This window comes from Vicugna pacos, chromosome 28, assembly GCF_048564905.1.
Source record: "Vicugna pacos chromosome 28, VicPac4, whole genome shotgun sequence".
Classification (NCBI taxonomy): domain Eukaryota; kingdom Metazoa; phylum Chordata; class Mammalia; order Artiodactyla; family Camelidae; genus Vicugna; species Vicugna pacos.
Window position 1 is genome coordinate 2,663,507 of NC_133014.1, and position 25,826 is coordinate 2,689,332.

General features: G+C 48.8%; 1 protein-coding gene across 1 annotated transcript in view; it reads right to left on the reverse strand.

Moving 5' to 3' along the window:
* Positions 1–20,359, reverse strand: part of LIMS1 (LIM zinc finger domain containing 1) — a 74,211-nt gene extending 53,852 nt beyond the window's left edge. The window contains exon 1 of the mRNA XM_072951217.1: positions 20,228–20,359. Coding sequence (XP_072807318.1) covers positions 20,228–20,259 — 32 coding nt within the window. The 5' untranslated portion in view covers positions 20,260–20,359. The remainder of the gene's footprint in view (positions 1–20,227) is intronic.
* Positions 20,360–25,826: the final 5,467 nt, after the last annotated feature.

Sequence of the window (25,826 nt, forward strand, 5' to 3'; positions counted from 1 at the left end):
TTTTTAGGGGAGAAGGGGGGACACGCAGAGCCAGTTTTCGGGGAGAAGCAGCCCCTCCACTCCCACCCATTCCCGCCGCAGATACGAACCCTGGAAAGTGGCCACGGTGACTTGGCAGAGGCACACCAGGGAGACCCTCACTGCACCACTGCCGTGCATAAGGCCCCTCGGCGGCGGCGGGCAGAGCCTCCGGTCTCCCCTCACCAACACCCCTGTGCAGCAGCCCAGGGGAGCGCCAGCTCTTCCCTAACCTCCAACCCTCTCCAGCCCCGCCCCGCCTGGCCCCGCAGGCCTTCTCAGGCCCTTTCCTGAGCTCCCTGGGGAGCTACATGCCCACGGCCCCGCACACAGTGGCCGTCTGGGCCAGTTCAACTGAACAGAACCTGGAGGAGGGGCTGTCACCTTCACCTCACAGATCAGGAAGGTGACACGGGGAGGGCTGTGTTCACACGGCTTTAAGGCCCCTTGAGAAGAAGTGTAAGAAGACACAGGAGCTAAATGAAGGCCGCATCCTTAAAGGCAGGACGCCTCTCGGAGCAAGGAGGGCCTGTCACCCCACAGCCCGACAGCCTTCGGCCATGGAGGGAGGGTCCGGAGGGTCAGTCCCTCCCGCAGACCAAGCTTCAGCCCTGGGTCCCCTGCAGCCCTGGCCCGGGTCCTGGTACAGACCGGCCTTTGCCATCTCTTCAAGGCCATGCTTCGGTTTCCTTCACAGCCTAACAGAGAGGGATCAGCTCAAACACTTTCGGTGGAGAACTCCCAGAATGGACACGGGTCCACTCCATAACACGTCCCATGTCCTTGCGTCTCTCCCTCTCTGGCCTTTTAAGAATTTGGGGTAATTGCAGCCAGTCTGGTTCACCCAATCTATCCAGTGCTACCAAGTCTCCATCTTTAAATATTTTTCTTACGTCCTTATCATGAAAGTCATTTACACTTCAACAAGCTCATCACCGTCTCCCCTGCGCTCACACTTTCCCTGGGGTCTCTGCCCTACTGCACTTGAGAAAACATCTATTTAGTTTACCAATCATCTCTCATTTAAAAATGAAAAACAAAACCCTTTTCAATATATCCTAATCATTGACTTAAAGGCTTTGAGCTTCTAAATAGGATAAAAAAGAAATTAATAACACTTATAAGAGTAAAGATTAAAGTTAAAAACCCAAGCAAATTTGCGCTAAACTCGATTTACAAATTTCAGGGCATTCCTAGGACACTCAAGTGCTTATTAAAACTGTGTAAAAGTACTCTGCGAGTACTCTAAAAAAAGGTACTCTAAAATAGAAGTAGGTGCTATTATCAGAGAATTACAAGAAATTTTTTCCTTTTCCTTTTTTTTAAAAATCTGCACCACAGTCCTGCGGATGTGACCCAGGGTGACCCAGGGCTGAAGCTCTGTGACAAACTCCGTGACACCCAGCATCCTAGGTCCTGCCCGGCAAGTCTGGTCCCACCTAGCATATGTGGTCTCATCCAGCACCTCTGGTCCCACCCAGCATCACTGGTCCCACCCAGCATCTCTGGTCCCACCCAGCATCACTGGTCCCACCCAGCATCCCTGGTCCCACTCAGCATCCCTGGTCCCACCCATCATCCGTGGTCCCACCCAGCATCCCTGGTCCCACCCAGCATCCGTGGTCCCACTCAGCATCCCTGGTCCCACCCAGCATCCGTGGTCCCACCCTGCATCCGTGGTCCCACCCAGCATCACTGGTCCCACTCAGCACCCCTGGTCCCAATCAGCACCCCTGGTCCCACCCAGCATCCCTAGTCCCACCCAGCATCCCTGGTCCCACTCAACATCCCTGATCTCATCCAGCACCCCTGGTCTCACCCAGCATCCCTGGTCCCACTCAGCATCCCTGGTCCCACCCAGCATCCCTGGTCCCACTCAGCACCCCTGGTCCCACCCAGCATCCCTGGTCCCACCCAGCACCCCTGGTCCCACCCAGCACCCCTGGTCCCACCCAGCACCCCTGGTCCCACTCAACATCCCTGATCTCATCCAGCACCCCTGGTCTCACCCAGCATCCCTGGTCCCACCCAGCATCCCTGGTCCCACCCAGCATCCCTGGTCCCACTCAGCACCCCTGGTCCCACCCAGCATCCGTGGTCCCACCCAGCATCCCTGGTCCCACTCAGCACCTCTGGTCCCACCCAGCATCCGTGGTCCCACCCAGCACCCCTGGTCCCATTCAGCACCCCTGGTCCCACCCAGCACCCCTAGTCCCACCCAGCACCCCTGGTCCCACCCAGCACCCCTGGTCCCACTCAACATCCCTGATCTCATCCAGCACCCCTGGTCTCACCCAGCATCCCTGGTCCCACTCAGCATCCCTGGTCCCACCCAGCATCCCTGGTCCCACTCAGCACCCCTGGTCCCACCCAGCATCCCTGGTCCCACTCAGCACCCCTGGTCCCACTCAGCACCCCTGGTCCCACCCAGCATCCGTGGTCCCATCCAGCATCCCTGGTCCCACCCAGCATCCCTGGTCCCACCCAGCATCCCTGGTCCCACCCAGCACCCGTGGTCCCACCCAGCATCACTGGTCCCACCCAGCACCCGTGGTCCCACCCAGCATCACTGGTCCCACCCAGCACCCCTGGTCCCACTCAACATCCCTGGTCTCATCCAGCACCCCTGGTCTCACTCAGCATCCCTGGTCCCACTCAGCACCCCTGGTCCCACCCAGCATCCCTGGTCCCACCCAGCGCCCCTGGTCCCACTCAGCACCCCTGGTCTCATCCAGTGCCCCTGGTCCCACCCAGTGCCCCTGGTCCCATCCAGCTCCCCTGGTCCCACTCAGCACCCTTGGTCCCACCCAGCACCCCTGGTCCCACCCAGCATCCCTGGTCCCACCCAGCACCCCTGGTCCCACCCAGCACCCCTGGTCCCATTCAGCACCCCAGCCCTAGCCAACTCCATATCTATGCGCTCAAAACCATCCAGGTAACAAAAAATGCCCACAAGTTCCCAGTGGCTCCTTGGAGAACAGTCAGCCCCACTGAGAACTACTGACCCAGAGAATTTCTGAAGCCGTCGAGCTACCTAACAGTAGAAGCGCTGATTAACTGTCTTGACAGATCCACCTGTCAGGGTCTGACGGCCCACATAACAACAGACAACACAAAACTATTAAAATGAAAACAGTGTAACTAAAAAAATTTCAAGTATAACTTTAACTTTTTGATCAAAGAAGTCCCCAACTTGCAAATATTTTCAAACTCAGACAAAACTGTGTCAAGAAAATGGCATCATAAAATAGGGAGCCTCTTCTCACCGCAGTTAGAACCCAGCAAAGAGCAGAGCTTGGCCGTAGATGCTCATAGCCAGGGGATCTCTCTGAGCTGAGCAGGGTCCACTCAGACCCAACACAGTCAAGACCTGACAACACCACTGAATGATACTGCTGACATTTGAAAACTATTTCAAAATAAAAGTGCTTGTGTTTAAAGGGAGATGAAACAGAATTGGGTATATGTGTTGGAAATAAGTTCGTACAAAGCCAAGTACAACAGTTGTGCTTTTAAATATAACTAGGAAATCAGGGCAGGGGACCCGAAATCCCGGGACCGGTCTGAATGTCAGCTCCGCTCCTTTCTCACCTGCTCCGAGAGCCGAGCAGCGGAGCAGCGTCTCCTGAGGTCCGTCTGTGCATCCGGAAGAGAGGACGATGAGGATGAAGGCCGCCTCCAGCATCGTGGGACATGAGTGAGATGGCACAGGGGGACGCCCACTTTACTTTTAAAATGTTTATTATTATTATTATTACTATTACTTACTTAATAGAGGTGCCAGGGATTGAGCCCAAGACCTCATGCATGCTAAGCACATGCTCTACTGCTAAGCTATTCTCCCCTACCCCCGAGACGTCCTTTTTAGTCCTGAGACACGACACAATGCTGTCACTGTCACTCCGGGTCTCCACGGGGACGGGGAGCAAACCTCCGGCTGCAGGGACTGTCCCAGGAGCAGTGCTGCCGGAAGCCAGGCTCCAGACGCAGGGAAGGCGGGCAGAGGCCACGTGGGGCTGCGGCTGGACCCTCCTGGTCCTCAGGGATTCGTGACTCCAAGCAGGACACTGACAGTGAGACAGAGAATGCCCCAAGACTGTAACCCTGACCAAACCACCTTTATTCCCAATGAAAGTAGACTGGCCCGTCCTCTGAGTCTCTGCCGTCCAGGATCCCGGGATCCGGAGTCTCTCCGGTCATCAAAGCCTCTATTGTCACGAGCCTGCTCCACCTGGCCAAACTCCAGCCGCTGTCCTCACAGCCCCGAGCTCATATGACAGCAATGTGGCCATTTCCTCTGGTCCTGGAGCAAGATCTCGAAGAGAACCAAGAGTTAAAAGTGCTCTTTTACAGGGCAGTGAGCCCCGGGGGCTGGCATTCTCCACGTGGCAGGAGGACCCAGGCAGGGAGGCAGGAAGTCTCGGGCCTGAGAGGTTGTGTCTGCGGGAGCCCAGGCTCCGGGACAAGCTGGTGGAAGGATGCGGCTCACACGGACTGGACCTCTCATTAGGTTTCCTGTTGACCAGCTTGATTTTGCCAGCAGTGACTTCTGATGCTCTGGGACTGTCTCCAGGGCCCACCCTGATTAAACGTGGTTTACTTCTCAGTTAATATGGCCATGACACAGAAGTCTCAGAGAAATAATCTTAATTTTCCCTCAATCTATCGCTATGCCTTGTGAGCGGGAATTAAGTTTTAAGACCATGCATTGTGGACAGGTTTCCTGAGATAAGCACTGAGACTTCTCTGGTGCTCACTGCTAAGGAGCAGAAGTATAGGCTGACCCTGCAGACAGTGGGCTCGGGTCCAGACACCCCAAGAAAGCAAGTGTTGCAACAAAGCGAGTCACATGAACTTTCTGGTTTCCAAGTGCGCGTAAAAATTATGTTTACACTGCACTGAAGTGTGTAACAGTATTATGTCTAAAAAGATAATTTAACTTAATTAAAAGATACTTTATTGCCAAAAAAAAATGCTAAACATCAACTGGGCTTTTAGCGAGTCGTAATATTTTTACAACAGTAACATCAAAGATCACGGACCACAGATCACCCACCACAGCAAACAGAATTTGTTTGAAAGTTCTGAAACATGGCGAGAATTATCAAAATGTGATGCAGAGACACAAAGTGAGCAAATGCTGTCAGAAAAAAGGCACCTGGACCCCAGGTGGGGTCCCCACCCCAAATCCGTGGACGCTCAAGTCCCTTACAGAAAAGGATGCAGCATCTGCGGGCTCAGCACCCAGACTCCACACACCATGGACGGGCCCCGCGGGTACCAGGGCCACCGCGATGAGTCACATCAACATGTCTCAACCAGCACCTCCTGCAGCCCGTGGCTTGGGGGCATTTTTAGTGAGGACCTTCTCCTTAAAATATGTTTATTACGTGATGGAGGACACCCTTGCTCGGCCCTCCCATTTTCTCAGGCCGACAAAGTGCTCCCCGCCTTCTCTGAAGTCCTGCCACCTCTCCCCCCAGCGTCGGGCAGCAGAACTTTTCTCTTCTGTCTCTGGGTGTCTCTCTAACACGCTTAGAACACGACACACTGGAAATCCTTTGGGAGGAATCCACCTTAGCTGTCTTTCCAGACCCAACTGGGCGCTGGGTGCCGGGATGAGTGGGACTTGAATTACTTTTGTTTTTAAAAGGGGTGAACCGGTGTGGGGTGGCAAGTACAGCTCAGGGGTGCAGCACATGCTTAGCGTGCATGGAGTCCTGGGTTCAATTCCCAGGACCTCCATTAAGAAGTAAATAAATAAAGTAAAATAAGGCAAATTATATACATATGTTTGAAAGGGATGAACCACAATTAGGCAAAGCCCTCATATGGCAAATATTCTTTCCCCTGATCCACACCCTTTTCTGCATGAACGCCTCTGTTCTCCTCCTGTGAGGCTGAGTCAGGAGGCCTGACTCAACCAGGCCCCGTGGACCCGCTGCCCGGACACGGGGCCGTCAGCCAACGACACCAGCCCGTGAAACAGCCGGGAAGGCTCCTCCCAACAAAGACGATCAGGAGAACGTGACTAACACCCTCTTCCCTAGATCCGAACAACCAGTTTTCCGTTTATCTATGACTTCACAGCCTCCGATCATCCCTTTCCTGCACTTGGCTTAGTTGGCCAGAGCTGCTTTCTGGTGTCTGCAACCAGAAGGGCCCGGAGGACAGACAGAATGACGACGAGGACCGGGCACGCGGCAGGGCAGCTTGGCAGGTGGTCGGCCTCACAGACGCGCAGCAGCCCCGCAACCAAGACGGTTGCTTCCACGTTCCATGTCCGGGAGTAACACGTGGGGACCTGGCCTGGCCTGGCACCCCACCCTCTGCACACATGGAACCATCCCAACAGAGAGGGCACGGCACACACCAGAGGGAGGCCCTTTCAAGGAGGAAGAAGCCTCACAAATGTTATTAGGGCCACACGGGAGGGTCCTGGGGCCGCAGTGAACCCTGACACCCGTGCACAGGTGAGAGGCCTCCGTGGGGTCACACCAGACACCCCAAACCAGGACCGCCTGCCTCAGCCGTGCACGGGAAGGTGACCAGAAGAAGCAGCAGCCCCAGAGAAGACACCTGGGATCAAGTGAACCTGCAGCCTGAAGGGCCGGGGGCGCACACGTCTGAGGACTCCCAACGGGAGGAACTCGAAGCTGGAAGCGCCCTTGTGAACTCACCGCACGGTGGGCGGAATGGGCACCCACCGGTCCCAGCTCACCCAGGAGACCAGAATCAGACACAAATGAGAATACCACAGAGCACCGTGATTACGAATATAGCTTCAAAATTCCTAAAAAATACCGCAAACATCTAAAAAGGATTATTCACCATGATCTAGTGGAATTTATCCGAGGGATGCGTTTGGTTTAACATCTAAAAACAACAACCAGTGTAAAATGTAAATGACAAAAATCAAAAACCCTGATTCTCTCAAAGAGAAAGAAAAATACCATATGAGATCGCTCATATGTGGAATCTAAAGACTCATGGACAGAGAATACAGACTTGTGGTTACCAGGGGGGTAGAGGGTGGGAAGGGATAGACTGGGATTTCAAAACTGTAGAACAGATAAACAAGATTACACTGTATAGCACAGGGAAATACACACAAAATGTTAGGATAAATCACAGAGAAAAAAATGTGACAATGAGTGTGTATATGTCCATGAATGACTGAAAAATTGTGCTGAACACTGGAATTTGACACAACATTGTAAAATGATTATAAATCAATAAAAAATGTTAAAAAAACAACCCTGATTCTCTCAATGGGTATAGAAATAGAATTTCAGCACCGTTTTATCAAGAAAACACTCAAAACACAGGAATAAAAGAGATATACTTAATGGTGAAAAACTGAAAGCTTTTTCCAACAGATCAGAAACAAGACAAAAAAGCCACTTCTATTCAACATCGTCCTGGTGGGTCCAGCCAGGGCACTTCGGCAAGAAAAAGGAGAGAAATAAAATCATTCAGATTGGGAAGGAAGAAGTGAAACTATCTCTACTTGCAGAAAACACGATCTTGTGGACAGAAAGTGCTAAGGAACTCACACACACAAGGAAGGAACAGCATCCACCCAGCGAGGCCGGGAACCGCATCCAGGCCGTGAAACCACCTTATTTAAAATAACCTGCCAAGCTGTTCTGGGCGAAAGCTGGGACCTGCTGCTGAGTTCAGCCTTCTCACCGGGATAACCATGCGCCTCTAATCTGCTTCTCTAAGGGTTCAAACCGCCCCAGTGATTTCTTAGCATAAAAGGGAAATGCCAGGGAATAAGAAGAAAACTGAAAAATAGCAACATTTAAAAATCGACAGATGAGAAACTTATCAGCAACAACCTAAATTAAACGATGTTTATTTATACTGAATATGTTCACTTCAGCACCTACTTAAATTGAGGTCAGCTCCCTCCGGAGCCCATGAAGTCCTGACACCACTTGCTCACAGATTCTCAAACTGCTCTTTTGTTTGGTGACAGTGAGAGCTACAGTACGTTAAGAGTTTAAAGAAAAATCTAAAATGTGGAGTTTTAAAAGCATTTTGTATGCTTAGCATCATTAGTCATTAGAGAAATGTAAATTAAAACCACAATGAAAGAGCTATTTCTGTGCCAGGTTCACAGCAGCCAAAAGGCGGAAGCAACCCAAGCACCCACCAACAGATGATGGACAAGCAAAGTGCAGTCCACCCACACATGGGAATATTACTCAGTCTTAAACAGGAGGGCAACTCTGACACCTGCTACAACATGGATGAACCCTGAGGACATCACTCTCAGTGAAATAAACCAGACACAGACAGATCCTGTGTGATTCCACTTACATGTGGTGCCTCGACAGAGAAAGCAGATGGTGGGGGTGGGGGTGGGGCTGGGGGGCACAGAGAGTTATTGTTTAGTGGGTACAGTTTCATTTTTATGGGATGAAAGAGTTCTGGGGAGGATGGTGGGGAGAGTGCACTTAAACATGTCTCATTCTACACTGTGGGCAGAGAGTGTCGGGACTGCGTGAAGCTGCTGGGTCCACAGCCCATGTCTCCGAGACCTGCCTGGTGTGGGAAAAACTGCACATCTGGAGCCTGGTGGTCCTGGGAGAAAAGGAGAAACGTGGGAGGAAGACTGAGCTGGTCCTGCTCAAACCCTCACAAACAAGCCAAGTGGAGGAAGCCAAGAGCTGAGGTCTCCATAACATGACCCCACTTGAGTGAAATGCCCAGAAAGGCACACGTCCACAGACAGGACACATGTCACTGCCTGTCTAGGGCTGCAGGCGAGAGGCACGAGTGAGGGGCTTCTGGGCCATGGAAATGTCCTCATCAGGTGATGTGACTGTCGCACATCCGTAAACACACGCAACCTCGCACACCCACGGGGGTAGACTGTATGGACTGTAAACTACACTTCAAAAAAGCTGTTTAAAAAAGCTCTTTTAATTTTAGCTATTTTATGCTTACATATGACAAAGATGTAATCATACCATGCTTATAACTTCACACGTTGCCTTTTTTATTAACTAGAAAAGGCGATCATGATACCGTGACATTACAAAGCTTTAACAGCTGTCATTTTAAACACCTACATGATTCCACTAAACAGGTATTGATCCTCTACTATTACTTCTTTATACAGTTTCAAACTTTCCACTAGTATAAATAATGCTGCCAAAATCTTTTTACACCAAAGTCTCTTCACATTCAGAAACACTTTTTCTTAGGTTGGATTTACAGAAGTAGAAACTGCAGATTACATGTTATAAATCATTTCAGACTTGATACATATGGCCAAATTATTTTCCTAACAAATTTTACTAATCTACCCTTATATCAGCGACATGAGCTAATTATGTGTTGAACAAGATGTGCTAATATTATAGGCAGCGGATAATCTCTGCTTTAATATACATTTCTTTGATGAATCACTCATCACTTTGAGTATTTTTATACTTTTGCACATTAGTTCTATTTCCCTTATTGCTTGTATTTTGTTATTTTTTTCCGTTCACGTTCTTTCCCCTACACCCGCACAAACAGTTCCATATTCTGATCAACTTACAACACCAACGCTTTCCATACTGTTTTTGTTGCAACCGTTTTATCCCCAATCTGATTTTTGTTTTTAATTTTCAGAAGTTTACTTTATTCTTATTTAAATATATCTTTCCTTTTGTAATTTGTTCCTAAAACTTCTCAATTTAAAAAGTACTTCTCATTCTAGAAGTCTGACAAACATTCGTTTCTATTTTATTTTAGTGTTTATCTGGCTTGATTCTATAAGCAACTATTAAATATTATCCATCTGGAATTTCTTCTGAGTCACGTAAGGCTATACATTTTCCCCCTTAACTGCTAACAAATGATCTCACCACGTTAGTGATCTGCCTGTTTCCCACTGAAAGCCTTGTCTATCACAGAGCTCACATGACGCCCTGCGATGTTGAACCAGCCAGTGTGGCCAGGCCCTCCCCTCGTCCACCTCTTCCCTTCAGTAACTGCTACTTTTCCCCCTTTAATCCTCCAAAGAAAGAAACTTCAGGATAACTGTCAGTTTTACCAAAACACTTCCCCTTGGAAGTTTGACTAACAGTACTGAAGCTGTATGATAATAGGGAAACTGAGGATGTTCACGGGGAAAAAGTGTTAACGTTTGATGTAAAAGGTTTAACCCATTCCCCTGGGGGCTTCACTCGTCCAGAACAGCATCTCCCATGTTCGAGAACTGTCCCTGCCCTGATCCCTCAGGAGGAGAAGAAAACCTGTGTTTGCACAGAATTCCTGAAATTACATGAGGTTGAAATAAGCCTTCAAATCTATCTTAACGCCTACTGGAAAGGTCTTTATCAGCATTTATTCATGTATTACTTTATGGAAATATTTAAAGAGCTCTACTTCACTAAAGCAGAAAAAAACCCAGATATACCAAATGAAACACATCACGTCATTATGTACTCACCTGACACGCACCTCGAGAGGGCCCATGGTGTGCTGTGCGTGGTCACGTGGGTGTGGGACACACACATGGCCCCCAAAAGTGTCAGAGCATCTGCTGGACAACGTTGCATTCTCAGGACTTAAGATCTTTATCAAAATGTATTCAAAAAATCCAACCTGGAATTTCGACTTTGACCCCACGTGTTTAGCTAATCTCCAGCAACGCTTCAGCTAATCTCCAGCAACGCTTCCTCCTGGGACGCAGGATTCCAATGGAGCAACAGAAACTTCATTTCCACAAAGTTCCCGCGCCCCAGCCCTCCCCTCACCCACTGCCCCCGCCTCCACCGTCTGGAACCGCTGCCACCTCCTCCTTCACAGAAAGCAGCTGAGCATCAGCAGAAAGAGACGTGGGTGTTTCTCACTTTAAAAATCAAAAGGGCTCCAGCTGGGAAAAGGCTTCTTTTTAAGTCTGGTCTCACGGTCCCAAAATGACCTCTGTGGGAAAAAACAGACCTCTGAAATTTTGAGGAATTGCTGCAACTTTTTTGCCTTTTGTCAAATTCAAAGAGGGCTCTGTATTAGCTCGAAGTCTCACTTTCCACATTTCACCGGCGCCCTGTCATCACCAGTTACACTCCGGAGAGGAAAGCACTGACCAGCTGGGAAACCCAGGCCTAAAGCAAGACGGTGACAGTCACGGAGCCCGCGCACAACCTGCACGCACCCTGTGACAAGGCTAAACTGCCTCGGAGGAGGGTACAGCGCAGGGGTAGAGTGCATGCCCAGCCTGCACAAGGTCCTGGGTTCAATCCCCAGCACACCCACTGAATGAATGAATGAATGAATAAATAAAACTGATTATCTCCCCCCATCAAAAAAAAAAGAGCTTAAAAAAAAGAAAATGTTAAAAAAAAGTTTTTTGATAAATAAACAAAAGGCTAAATCGCCTTAAACAGACATCTACAGCTGTCCCTGTGCTCGGTGCAGGTCTGGCCAATGCCCAGAATACAAGAGCTCTCACTCCCTGCTGTGAGTGAGCCAGCATTAAAAAAAACAGGACATTAAGTCCAGATCCACCATTAAATTATCTCAGACATTAGCCTTGCATGCACTTCAAAGCGGTATCACTGTAATTCTGGTCTCATAAAACAGACAACCTAATGTCCTATACGTGTAGCTTTAAAAATTTTTAAACCTATTTTTTCATCGTTATCCTCAATCATGTAAATATATTCAATCACTCAAAATGGGCTAAATGCTAACAGAACTTTCCAGATTCTAATCGAGGCTGAAGCTCTTACTTTCTTAAACTCATTTTTGAAAACAGAAAACTAGTCTCCAGCCATGTTTACGAAGGATTAATGGCTTTTTACAAAAGCATCACTCCCCACACTCCTAAAACAAGGGCTGTTCATGTTTTGGTGGATATATTACTCCATCTCAAGATTCTAATGAAGGCTACACAATGCCCCCAAAACACGCTTCACTGTGACAAAAGCTACATTGTGCTCCAAAGGAAGCACCATTCTGACAGCACATGAGGACCCACGGGACTCGGTGAATTCTCACGTGGGCAGTGACCTTCCCACACACTCTCTGAATGAGAAAATCTGAAAGCTGTGAATGAATATTTGTTTTGTTCTAAAATTTCCCACTAGAATAACAGACAGAGGCGGTCAACTCTAGTCCGAGGAATCAGGCAAATTCAGCCTATATTCAAAGGCTTTAGTTTCGAGGGCATAAATCTGAGCAGGAATGAAGGCTTAAGTCAAACGTCACTGGTCCTTCTTTAATGACACACTTGTTAGCACACGTCCTTTTCTCTGTCTCTGCACCTGCCCCGAGAGCCCAGGGCTGAGAGGACGTCGACCTGAGGGGCGTCCAGGCGTCCGGAGCCTGCGGCTGGCCAGGTGACCTGGGCTGGAGATGTTCTCAGAACCACGTCCCAGGGATGCGAGAACCACATCCTGGAGGCCACCCAGTCCTGCCTCTCCCTGCGCTGTGCTCCGTGGTGACTGGGGAGTGCTGTCGGTTCCCACGACAGGCCACCCGGAGGCCACCTGGGCTGGGCTGAGCTCAGGAGCAGCCCTGCTCAGACAGCGTGGGCTCAGCCCCAGCTGAGCCCTTGTAAGACGGAAGCACACGGAGCCCAGCACCACAGACGCCACAGACCACACACTTCCCTGGGCGCAGAGCTCACGTCCAGCAGGAGACACGGGGTGCGTCAGCACACACGGAGTGGGGCCCGGGCAGAGCCATGTGCAAAGACGTGTCATCTGCCACGTGGTTCCACCAGGTTACCAACAGCCACCAGAAGGAAGTGTCTCTTTTCAGAAGTATGGCAGCTAAGATGCAAAATGTCTTTTTTCAACAACAACGTTAGAACATCACCATGTTGCAGCCCCCTAATGAGTTAATGATCCACGTTGAAAGTCTGCAAAACACGGCCCAGGCCTGTGAGCTAAGAGGTCACATCTTCACATGTATGAAGGAGACCTGCGTTTCCCCATTTTCAGTAACACACATGAATGACACCAGCCAACGGTGCGTGATGTGCTGGGCGCTGTTCTGATGCCTTACACGGGGAAACAGGTCTGACCCCATGGCAGACACACAAGACAGGACACCAGCACCTTGCCTTTGCACACGCAGCAGAGGCAAGTCAGGTGATCATGGTGGATGAGCGAGCAGCCGGGGTCCGAGCCTGGGCAGTTTAGTGGGTGTGACACCTCTGACCTCCACGCCTGCTCTCATCCCTCTCCAACCAATCCCATCAGCGGAACTCAGAGAACACGCATCGTTCCTTCCAACCTGGCAACGTGGTGGGGGTGCACCGGCTCCCGCAGGCCAGCGCCCCCAGCCGGAAAACCATCATCCCCAGAGTCAAGTCACCAGAATTCAAGCTCCAGCTCCTTCCGATGTCGGCGTCACACCCTGAGCACATCTTTTAATTTCAAATCTTCAATTCCTAACGTGAAAGTGAGGCTGTTGGTAATTACTCTAAGTCTTTCATCCACTTACTGACATCCAACAGGCGCCAGGCATTGCTGTCAGATCCTGGAACACAGGCTGAATGGAGAAAAGTCATCTCCCTGAAGGGACCCAGTTCTGCAGTGGAGCTATGGGGAAATGCCCTCACAAATGATGCAGCAGGGTTTACATGGCAGGAGTCACGGGGCACCAGGGGCTGGGAGAGAGGAGTGTGCGTCATCTTTCTGGGTGAGCAAGCTGGGGCAGGTTGTCAGGAAGCACCGAAAAAAGATCCCTCCTGAAACGAATCTGGGAAGACTGGGAAGGCCTCACAAAGCACAGAAATAGTCCTAAAAGCACAGAACACACCTCTCCGGGGCAGCGGGGGAAGGGCAGGTGAATCACAAATGGGGCTGGAAAGGTAGGGGCTGGGGGACAAGACAGAATGGCTTATAAATCCCAAAGCAGTGCACAAATAGATCAGGTGTTCAAGATAGTCGCCATCAAGGACCCGTGCCATCACTGACAGCCCAGTCTGTCCTCAGGGGACGCTATGCCAGACATGCCCAGCTCTGGACCATCTTGGACATGAGCCCTGAGAAGGTCAGTCATGACCTCTGCTCCAGAAGCACTGATGGCATTTTAACTTCTCACTTCTCTCCATCCAAAATTTCAAATCCAAACACTAGTTCTCAACTAGATGCTTTGCATCTGGAGAAGCCAGCCTGTGTTTCTGACAGAAGCTCAGAGAAGTCTGGGATCTAAAGCGTCCTTAAAAAAGAACTTTTAGACCCCCTTTTGGAGATGTGAGGGTCCAACACCCGAAAACCACTGTGCCACTTCCTCCTGGACTCCATTGCTTCTGACGAAAAATCTGCTGTCTTTCCAATTCCTTCCCATAAATTTAAGGTGTCACCTTCCTCTGGTGCTTTCAAGATTTTTTTTTTTTAATGTCTTTAGTTTTCAAAAGTTTGATTATGATGTATCTTGGCCTGAATTTCTTTGGGTTTCCCTGTTTGTGATTTATGCAGCTTCTTAAATCTGTAGATTTATTTCTTGTAAATTTGGGAAAATCTTCAGCCATTCCATCCTCCAGCACTTTTCACGCCTTGCTCTTTCTCCTCTCCTTCCGTGATTCTGACAACATAAGCGTCCCCACACTTCCCCATGGACCCTGTGGCAGTGGAGGGGCAGTGATCACCAGCTGGGAAGTACAACATCTGGACCCGACTGGACTTTGCTGTCACAAGAGGGGGAGGGGACATAGTTTTTTCTGGGTGTTTGATTGAAGTCAAGCATTTCTTGTGTAAACGTTTTTTGTCTTGCTAGATGGTGTCTTTCCTGGACCTCTGGCCAGAGACAGCAGTCTTCTGTTGGACCTTTTTTATGGTCTGCACCCACTGGTGTTTCCAGCCAGCCAGACTCCTTAGCTCCAAGCCTGGCACACGTAAGGTGAAAAGAAGACCTTCTGTCCATCAGGCCCCACTGTCCCCCCGTCCCCGTCCAGCATTTTCCGCTGTAGTTAGTGGGAGGGATAGGATTCATATTCCCAGGTTCTTACATATTAAATGTGGGGAAAAAACGTAAAGAGTGATATTTTGTGACATGAAAATTACATGAAATGCAAATCTCAGTGTCTATCATTAAACGTCACTGGGACACAGTGGGGCTCCCTTGCATGCTGTCCCTAGCTGCTTTCATGCTACAACAGCACAGCTGAGCAGAGGAGGAAATATTCACCGCGTGGTCCTTCAGGGGAAAGGAGCCAGCCCTGATCGAGGGCCCTGATCAGCAACAGCTGCTGATGTAACAGAAAGAGACAGACCGACACCACCGCCTCTGGGGAAAGGACAGCACCGTGTCTCTCACGGTCACAGTGGTGTCGGCGTCGAACCTCAGTCTGACCCGGCTTCCAGGGGACCTGGAGGTCCAGGCTGTGTTCACAGCAGCTCGGAGCCGGTGTCTGCTTCCTCACTGTCCTTCTCTCAGGGGTGCACAGTGAAGTCTTCAGAAGCTCTGTGACGTGAAACAGCACAAGAGAAGGAAAGCAGCCGTCTTCTAGTAAGAGATTGTGGAGATTTGCCAAAACAAGTATTTCTAAAGCCACCCTTCTCACTAATTTGTTTTTTTGGAGAATAATTATAAAATACTTAATGTTAACATACAAAAGCCTTATTAAATTTCAAATACAGCCAACAGCAATACACTCTTCAAGGTCTTCAATAATTTTTAAGAGTGTAAAGTGGTTCTGAGACCAAGAAGTTTGAGAACTGCTTCTTTACCTCCAACTATCAACTTATACACGTTACAGGAGCAAAGAAGATGTTACACTAATCCTAGAGGGTGCAATCTGCCAAGTCTAGACTGTAGGAAATCGTGCTAGACAAACCATTTCTTCAACAAAAAAACCACAAGAGTAAGAAGAGGATGGGAAAGGATGGAAGGGGCACCTAAATGTCCAAAGAAACTGAAGTGCTTAGCAAGCTATCAAAATGTATGAACCTCATTTAGATCCCAATTCAGAAAAACTAAACTAAAATAAACATTTGAGATAAAATAAAACGAACATTTGAGATAAAACAAAAACTGACCACTAACGGGGTGGTTGATGACACCAAGGAATTACGAGTAACCTTTTTCAGGTGTGATGGTGGAGTTGGAGTGAAGGGTTCACAGGAAAATCTCTGCCACACGACACAGGGAGAGCCGAGGGAAGAGACCGGCCCGGCTGACAGGCTCCCCATCAGGCAGGGGTCACTAGGCTGAGTGGGAGGACGGGGCACACACCCTTCCCACCTCCCTCAGGGTGCACGACTCAGAGCCCGGAGTATCTGCAGCTTCCCAAGCTCCAAGTCAAATGTCACTGTGGACTCATCAAGAAACTCCGTCGTGAAAAAAGAGGCAGGAAAAGGACCCATCCCCTCCTGGGAGCTCCGGCGTGGAGGCATCTGACAAGATGAAACAAGAGATGAAGTGACGTCACAGGCAGCGGGGGACCATGGCTGCCAGGGGAGGTGAAGAACCAGGTGGCAGGGACTGCAGCTCTGGTGTCTCAAGTACCTTAAAATGGAAGTTTTTGGAGGACAACGTGGCAACAGGCCAGCATGTAATGCAGATGACATTGCTGTGGGTGGGAAACCACAGCTTAAAGCATAAGTTCGAGAAATGTAAAATGGACCAATCGTTTGAGATGCTTCTCCTTCTGTTTAAGTGCAGCCCTAGCTGAGAGCACGACCTACATGGACATGTATCTCAATGACCATCTGAGCAGCAAACAGCAGGTGACCTTAGGCAGAGGCTCCTGGGGTGAGGCTCCATCTTCCCTCCCTGATCTCCACCAGCCGTGGCCACTGCAGCTCCTCTGAGCAGGGGAATGGGCAGGAAGGCCCCCGGAGGAAAGGGACAGTCGCTCAGTGTCCCCACGCTCAGCAGGAGAAAGGGTTGCCACAAAGGGAGGGGGCCATAATCATCGAGATGGCACAGCCCTGACGGTCCTCTCAGCCCCCAGGACCCCCGACAACTGGAGCCAAAGGCGTCTGTACCACCAAGTGTTCATCAGTCTCCCTAAACCAAGAGCCCAGCATCCTCACCACATGAGCAGGCACAGAGCACGGAAGACCTGCGAAGCCCCTCACTGCACAACATCTCCCCTTCCTAACACCCTGGCATCCTGCCTGGAGCAATCCTTACTGGCAAAAGTTGCTTTTCCACAGTGGTTCTTCAAGTCCCACTGGAACTCCCCAAACCTAGAAAGCACATGCGACAACAGGCGTTCAGCACACGCTTCTCAAGAACTCGTGGTATAGACTCCTTTCTGCATATTCCAGAAGTCTGCATTTCCGAAGCTTGTTCCGTACTAAACATCACAACTGCTTTCAAAATGCCGCCAGGAGGCTCCCAACAGTCACTGGGCCCTCTGCCTGGGGCGCAAGGTCCCTGTTGTCGCGAAGACAGCTATAGGCACAACTCCCCGCCCGGGAGCGCTGACCAGGGTGTGACGACGAGAATGTGACCAGCTCCTCGCCTCCACGGACCTGCATGAAAGAAGGCCGCTTTCTCTTCTAAGTGTCCCTGGTGACAACGGGTGTTTCCCAGCCACTCTGGGAACGTCCACCAGTCCCTCAGAAAGCAAAACATGAATCACCACACCACCTGGCAACTGCTCTCCCAGACACTTATTCCAGAGACAGGGATGCTTGTGGTTACACAAACACCTGTCCACAAGCGTTCACATAGCCTTATTATTAACACTGGAAACCAGAAACAGCCCAGATGTCCTTCCCCAGGTGAACGGTTAACTGTCCTACACCCATGCATGGAGTACGACTCAGCAAGAAAAAAGGAAAAATCACAATACACATAATAGCCTGGATGAATCTCCAGAGAATTTAGCTGAACTGATCCCAAGGCAATCGCAAAAGGTTAAGTACATATGATTCCACATTTCTGAAATGATAAAATTTTAGAATGCCAGACAAATGAGTGCTTTAAGGATCAGGTGGAGGAAAACATGGAGGAAATGGCAACTGGAGGGACCCTTGTGGTGACAGGACTAACTGTCCTCTAGCTGGACTGTGGTGAAGGAGGCAGGCGCCTACACTGTGATAAAATCACACAACTACACACAAAGGACTGCGGGTAAAGCCATGGGGAACCGAATAAGGTCGATGGTTGTACCGCCGTCAGCATCACAGCTGGGATCGTGCAATACAATTCTGCAAAATGCTACCAAGGGGGGAAACTGGGTAAAGTACACACTGGATCTTTCCATGTTATTTATCTATATTATTACAACTGCATGTGAGTCTATGGTTCTCTCAATAAAAGTTTCAATTTAAAAAATGTCCAGCTGTGTTCACAGCAGCACTATTTACAATAGCCAAAAGGTGGAAACAACCCAAATGTCCACCAAAGGATGAATGAATAGACAAATGAATGGTATACACATACAATGGAATGTTATTAAGCCTCAAAAAGAAAGGAAGGTTTCTAGGAAGACCAGAAGGAAATACTGGAGGATAACGTAGGCGGGAGGATGTTCCAGGTGCTCAGGAACCCCCTTAATACCTTAGGAAGCAACCCCCCCACCACACAAAAAAGAAAGGAAATCCCAACACCGGCTGCAGTATGGATGAATGAAGCTTGAGGACATTAGCTCAGTGGAATAAGCCCATCACAGAAGGACAGATAACTGCACGATTCCACTCAAGTGCGGCAACCCTCAGAGAATACAGTCAAAACCAGAGACAGATAATGACAGCAGGGGTTCCCGGGGCTGGAGGCGGGGAGGGGGAGTTGTTTAATGGATACGGAGCTTCAGTTTCACAAAATGGAAAGAGTTCTGGAGATGGACGGATGGTGACGATGGCTGCATGACATCAAGAATGTACTTAATACCAAAAAAAAGGGCAGGGTTGCTAAGGGAAAATTCAGGATGGGAAGCACACAGGACCAGGAAAATAGCTGATGGAGGGTCTTAAAAGGAAAAGGTTACAGTCTGTACTCACGCTGTGTATCCACTGTATCAGTATTCTTTATATCTTACATATATTTTAAATTTTGTACTGACTTAATTTTCAGTAATTTTTTTTAAAACAAAAAAATCTTCATGAAGCAGACAAATGATGAATGTTATTCAATCTCGACCCCTGACCCACTGCTCCTTTCCTTGAGATGAACAGAGCACGTGGGCGGCATTCCACAGCCACAATCCGCAGGGACAGCCCTGGGGGCTGCGAGCCACAGTCCGCCGGGACAGCACTCCAGGCTGAGAGCCGGCTGACTAGATGCTTTTTCATGGTCGACCATTTTTACCGGAAAGAATAACAAACTCCGTTTTTAGACTTGTATTTGGCAGACATTTCATGAAATTAAACAAAGCGAGTCTGTCACTTTGAGGAAAACAATTGACAATGGTTTCCTACCAATAATAAAAATCAGGCTTTCAACTGAAAATTAGAATGCTGGAAAACTTGTATCCACCACCTTGAGCTTGACAGCTTCTCAAACTTAAAAGAGCTTCTAAGGAGATCGGTGGTGATATGAAGAAATGTTATTTAGTGATACTGTATAAAGAGATGTGTCCACCTTCGGAAGAGCTGCCTAACTCAGTGAATCAACATTTTCCAAACGACAAACATAGGTTGTTACAACTGGGAACAGGCCCCTTCACACTGCAGGGCAGTGAACTCTGATGTTAACAGGGCTTCGGGTTCCACGTCCAAACTAATCTTTAAGAAGCGAACGCCTGTCTAGTTTTGGAGCAATAACGGAAAATATCCAGAATTACGTGGAAAAGCTATTAAAGTGCACTCCTCCCCCTTTTAACCGCATGTCTGTGTACCAGCAGATTTATTCAGAGTTCCATCAAAACATACCGCAATGGACTGAAGACAAAGCAGAGGAAAACGCACTTAAGAGATTTGCAAAACATCAAGGAACGGCACTTGTCGGACCATTTTTTTGTTTAGAAAAATACTGTTTTTATAAAGCATGCGTTCTGTATGTTGAAATCACAATTTATTTCACGTTTAATGAATGAGTAAATGTACTTCAAAGTCCCAGTTTCGTTTCTAATTCGGTAAATCTCTAGCCGTGAGCGGTGCTCGCCCCCACACACGCCTCTCGCTACCCGGAGCCGGGCTGGGAGCGCCCAGCGGGCGGAGCGCCGGGCCGGGACGCGGTCCACTCGGCCCGCCGGCTCTGCAGGCCCGTCTGCCCGCCGCCGTAGGGAGGGGCCGGCAGCGTCGCCGACGTGGCTCCCGCTTGGGCTCCGGCTGCGGCTTCCATGTCGGCGCGGCCTTACCTGTTGGTCATTCCTGCCGCCACGCCCAGCATGTCCGGAGGCCCAGCGATCCCGCACCGCGTCCCCGGGAACCTGCACGGAGCCCTCACGCCGCTCCCGCCGCTCCCGCCGCTCCTCTTGGCTGCTCGGCCCGGCAGGAAGGGGAGGTGCGGGCCGGGGGCGGGCCCGCGTGGCCACGCCCACAAGGCCACGCCCCCGAGCCGCCCTGGAACCGCCCGTACCGGCGCTGGACGCGACCACGCTCCGCCCCACGGGGCGAGGCCCCGCCCCCGAGCCGAGGCCACGCCCTCCTGGAGGCAGGCCCGGGTCCCCAGGGCCGCGTCACCGTGTCGTGGCGGGGGCGGAGGGCAGTGTCTGTCCGGATGTGAAAGACACCTCCGCTGAGACCCGGGTCCGCGCTGTGAGTCGCCTCTCGGAGCCGCAATGTTTAGGCGCGGTTCTCTGGTGGCCGTTCCGGGAACCCCGTGAGCCCAGAGGCGACGCTGCCCCTCAAGGGGACGGGGGCGAGGAGGGGCGGGAGTGCGCCCAGCGGAGCAAGACCGGCCACAGCCCGGGACCGCGGGGCCGCTCAGGGGTGCAGGCGCCTTCCTGTAGGTCTGTGCGCTTCGGCATGTGTTTCGAAGTCCCGAGTGCAGGCGGCTTTTCAAGGAACCGGGAGAACACGGGGTGGGGTCGGGGGGCAATGTAGTTTTGTTTTTAAGAGCAACTGAGAAAGTTTGTTTATCCAGGACAGTAATTAGCTGTCATGGTTTCTACCTATAATGGTACACCGCTGTTAATAAAATAAGACTAGCCAACAAGCACATGAAGAGATGCATAATGTCATAAGTCATTAGGGACATGCAAATTAAAACCTCAGTGACTCACTGTCTCATGCCCAACGGGATGCTTAGTGTAACAAGCAGGACCCTAGGGGCCTTCCGAGGACAGACGCCCCCCACCCCACATCTTCTGCCTGTCTCCTGTCCCTACAAAAACTTTAGCCAAAGAATAATCAGAGAAATGAAAGGAAAAAAAGCAGAAGAAAAGCAGTCAAATAGGACAAAATAATGGTTTAGTCATTAAACCAAGTCAAGGACCTTTTAGTTCCTCCACAAGGGCTGTAGATAACATTCTAAGCCATGTCCTTTGAGCTGTCTTGTAGCTACTGGAACCCCCACCAGGTGGAAGAAGTTAAGTGCACGATGACAGAATGTAGCCATGACATTAACTGCTCTGTCTTACACAGTTTTGTCTTACACTGAAGATTAACTGTACTTAAAACAATCAATATGATGCTGATCAGACCACTCATGGCCAATTTCAGGATGACTGTCAGGACTGACTGTGCTATTCTGCATGTACCCCATCCCATCTGTGCACCCCTTAAACTCATCTTTAAAAACTCTTGCCCCCAATCAACAATGAGGAGCTGGTTCTTTGGGACATGAGTCTACCTTCTCCCCAGGATTGCCAGCTTCTTTTACCCAACACTTGTCTCTCAGTATTGGATTCTTGAGTGACTGCAGGCGAACCTGGGTTCAGTACCACTGCTATCAAGTGTTGACGAGAATGGTGTGTCATTGGGGAAGTTGGAACCCTCCTGCACTGTTGATGGGAATGTAAACTGGTGCAGGGGATGGTATAGCTGAGTGATAGAGTGCATGCCTAGCATGCACAAGGTCCTGGGTTCAATCCCCAGTGCCTTCATTAAAAATAAATAAATAAACCTAATTACCTCCCCCATCCAAAAATTTTTTTTAATCATAAAATAAAATGGTGCAGCCACTGTGGAAAACAATATGGAAGATCCTCAAAAAACTAGAAATAGAACTCCCATATGACCCAGCAAGTCCACTCCTGGGTATATGTCCAAAAGAATTGAAAGTAGGGTCTTGAAGAGATATCTGTACCCCCATGTTCATTACCAGCACTATTCACAACAGCCAGAGGTGGAAACAACCCAGGTGTCCAAAGGACAAATGGATAAGCAAAATGTGGTCCATCCATACAATGGAACATTACCCAGTCTTAAGGAAGGAAATTCTGACACATGATACAGCAGGGGTGAACCTTGAGGACAGTATGTTGAGTAGAATCAGCCAGGCACAAAAGGACAAATATTGTCTGATTCCACTTATATGAAGTCCCCAGAGCAGTTAAATTCAAAGAAATAGGAAGTAGAATAGCGGGGGCCGGGGGAGGGAGGGAGGGAAGGGAGGAGTCTCAATTAATGGGTCGAGTTTCAGTTTTGCAAGATGAAAAAGCGCTGGACGCTGGTTGTACAACGTGAATATCCTCAAAGCTACTGAACAGCACACTTCAAAATGCTTAAGATGGTCAGTTTTATGTTATACATATTTCACCACAGTTAAAAAAATAATAAGGCAGATGATATGTGGTAATAAAGAATGATCTCCACAATCTATTTTAAGTAAGGAAATAAAGCAAGGGGAAATGTTCCTTTAGTAAGTTGCCATTTGAGGGAAGAGCGCACACAGACACCATCCCTTCTCTCTCACACACACAGCTTATATATGCAGAAATATAAGATATGCAAGAAACTAGAAACAGAAATTGAATCTGTAGAGGGGCCAGGGATTAGCAATGAGGGAGAACACGCACATGAAGTATATTTCCTTAATGGAGTCGTGTAACTTTAAAAATTCAAATTACAAGACAGTAGTAATCTAAGAGATTTATGCAATCTGCTGAACTGTATGGGATAAGTTAACATTTTTATACAGTGTATGATTTACAACTGCTTAAATATCAACAGTAGTTCTGATTTGTTTGGAGAGCAACCTGTGTGCTGTTTTTCTGCATTTCTGTGTTTTCCAGAAAAGAATATGTATGAGTTTTTAAAGAAATAAAACCAAAATATTTAGACTTGTCTTGATCTCTCATCTCCCAATAACTTTCACTTCTCCCTTTTTTGCACAGAGTTCAGTTTTTTTGCAGATATATTCCAAATAATCCCCATTTTAAAGGTGCAGTAAATGATAAGTGTTTGTACAATTGCCCTGTTTAATTGTTGTGATGCTTATGTTTTATAAAGCAGCTCTCTTCTCACAGTAGCTTGCTTTCAGCAGGCTGGAGTTTATGATCTATTTGTCTTGCTGTCATTTCAGGATATTTGGTTCAAAATTGGCTCCATCTCAGTTGCTAATTGGTGGGTGCAGAGCAGCAGTGCGTTCCACCGGGGTTAGTTACCCCGTCTGTGGACGTGCTGTCTGGGTGAGCCCGCTTCCGGGGTTGACGACGTCGGTCACAAGGACTTGGAAGAGTACTGTCTATTGGTCTGGAATGCTCAGCTGTATTTCTTATTGCTCATCTTTCCCTGGAGCCTCTCAGGATGAAAACACAGATGTCTCCAAGACTGCCTCCTTCATTTTCCTTCTGACTCTCATTACCCAGCTTTTAAAAGTGAAATTTGGTGTTTTGCAACTTTGTTTTTTCTATGTGCGTGTGTACACACTTGCACACACAGGGCATATTACTGGAAATGTTTTGGAGGCTGTATTCACAAGAAACATTGGATTAGTTAGTGGCTTATTTAGATAACTCTTCTGCATCTTCAGCACTAATTGTGTGTGTGTGCAAGTCTCCAGTCTGACCTTGGCTCTCTGGTCTCTGATGGGTCCTCATTGCTAAGTCTCAGGGACCAGTGGTTCTCAAACCGGAGTGTGCACCTGGCCCACCAAGTGTGTGTTGAAACCCTCTGAGCTGGGCCGCACGCCTGCAGATCTGACCCCGTGGATCTGGGTGGGGCTCCTTGGTAGCCCTGGGGCTGCTGTCTGGGGAACACACATGGAACCACCGAGGAAGGGGAATGAAAGGTCAGATTTGCAAGCAAGAAAGCACACAGGAAAATACAGAGTCCTAACTGGGTTTAACCATCGGTGGAAAGAGTTCTAATCATTCTGACTTGTTGACAATTAGCGCAAGGCCCTTCTCGCTTCCTTTCCACTTGTATCGTTCAGCTTAAATTTTCTTTTCATTTCTTTCCCATGTTTTTCCTTTGACACTTACCCACTCTCATCCCCTCCCTCCCCACCCACCATACCCCACCATAGAGAAGATTTTCATAGTTTTGGTTAAAATCCTCGCCTTTGTTCGTGTCGTCAGAAGAGCGGTGCTGTGGCTGTGTACGTGTGCATGCTCTGCGCTACAGCAGGTGTTAGGCTGTGGGTCTCCTGTCTCTGGCTCTCTGTCCACCTGGAAGCAACCTTCCTATTCCAGCCTGTTTTACTGTCTCCTGTGCTGCTGCCGAGGTTCCGCGTCCACGTCCCCACCCCTGCACCCCCTAGGTGGACTCCTGGCTTGCCTCCAGCTCACACCCTGACACCACGGCCAGTGCCTGCAGGAAGGTTCTAAGGCTCACGCCTCCTCCCTCTTGATAAGTCCCCACTGCCTGTCGGTAAGAAAGAGGGCCAGACCCGGGGACATTGCGCCAGACAGGAAGAGGCGAGGAGGCCCAGCTTTTACAAATATTCCTCCAACTTCACTCCTTTGCGCTGCACATGAACCAGCTCTCGGGGGTATCACCCACCTGGGGTCAGTGCGTCCTGAAGAACCCAGCCTGACTTCCCTGCATCCGATGGTGCCTTACAGCATCCTGCTGGAGCACAGCTGCGGGGGGCTGGTCCCGCCGACGATGGGGACGTGAGTGTGATGATATATTCTTTTTTGTACACAGTTGGATTCGACTTGTGAATCCATTTTTGTTTAGCCTTTTTGCAGCTCTACTCACCATGACACGGCTTGCAATGTTCCTTTCTCATTATATCCCTCTGAGGTACCAGGGTTTTCGCTGGCCTTAGAGATTAGCTTGGAGGATAGTTCCTTTTTTCTCTGTTGTCTGAATAAATCTGTATAAAATTGGGAGAGTTGATACTTGAAAGCTTGGTAGAATATGCCTGCAAATCCACTTGGACTTTGCGTTTTCTTGCTGGGAAGATTTAAACACCATTTCAATTTCTTCAGTAGTAATAGGATTATTCAAGCTTTTAAATTCTACACAATCATTGTAGATACACAGTGTACAGAGTATACTTAAATTTTAAATTTTAAAGAAATTGGTTTATTTCACCTCCAAAGTTTCAAAATTACTAGCACATGGTTGTTTATATTCTTCTCATCTTTTAAAATTCTACTTTATCTCTTATATGTCCCATTTATTGATGAAATAATTAATTTTATCATCTATTTCTTTTAGTCAGTCTTGCCAGAGTTTTGTCTATTTTATTAGTTTTCTCAAAGAATCCAGTTATTTTTCTCTTTGTTTTGTGCTTCATTACTCTGTGCTCTTATTTGTTTTCTACTGATTCTGCTGGTCTTTTCAGATTTCACAGTAGAGACACTTGACTCCTTAATGGTGAGCCTTCTATCTTGTCTAATATAAATACTTAAGGCTGTGCCATTCCTTTGACGTGCCTCTCTTGTTTACTTGGCACCTTCTCCTGGAGGCATTTGGAGTGAATTTTAGGACCTAATGGAATGGCTCTTTGGAAGAACACTGGGTAACAGAAATGTAATACAAGCCACAAATGTGAGCCCTACAAGTAATTTAAAACTTTTCCTGTAGCAGCATCATAAAAAGGAAATGGAAGTGGGTAAA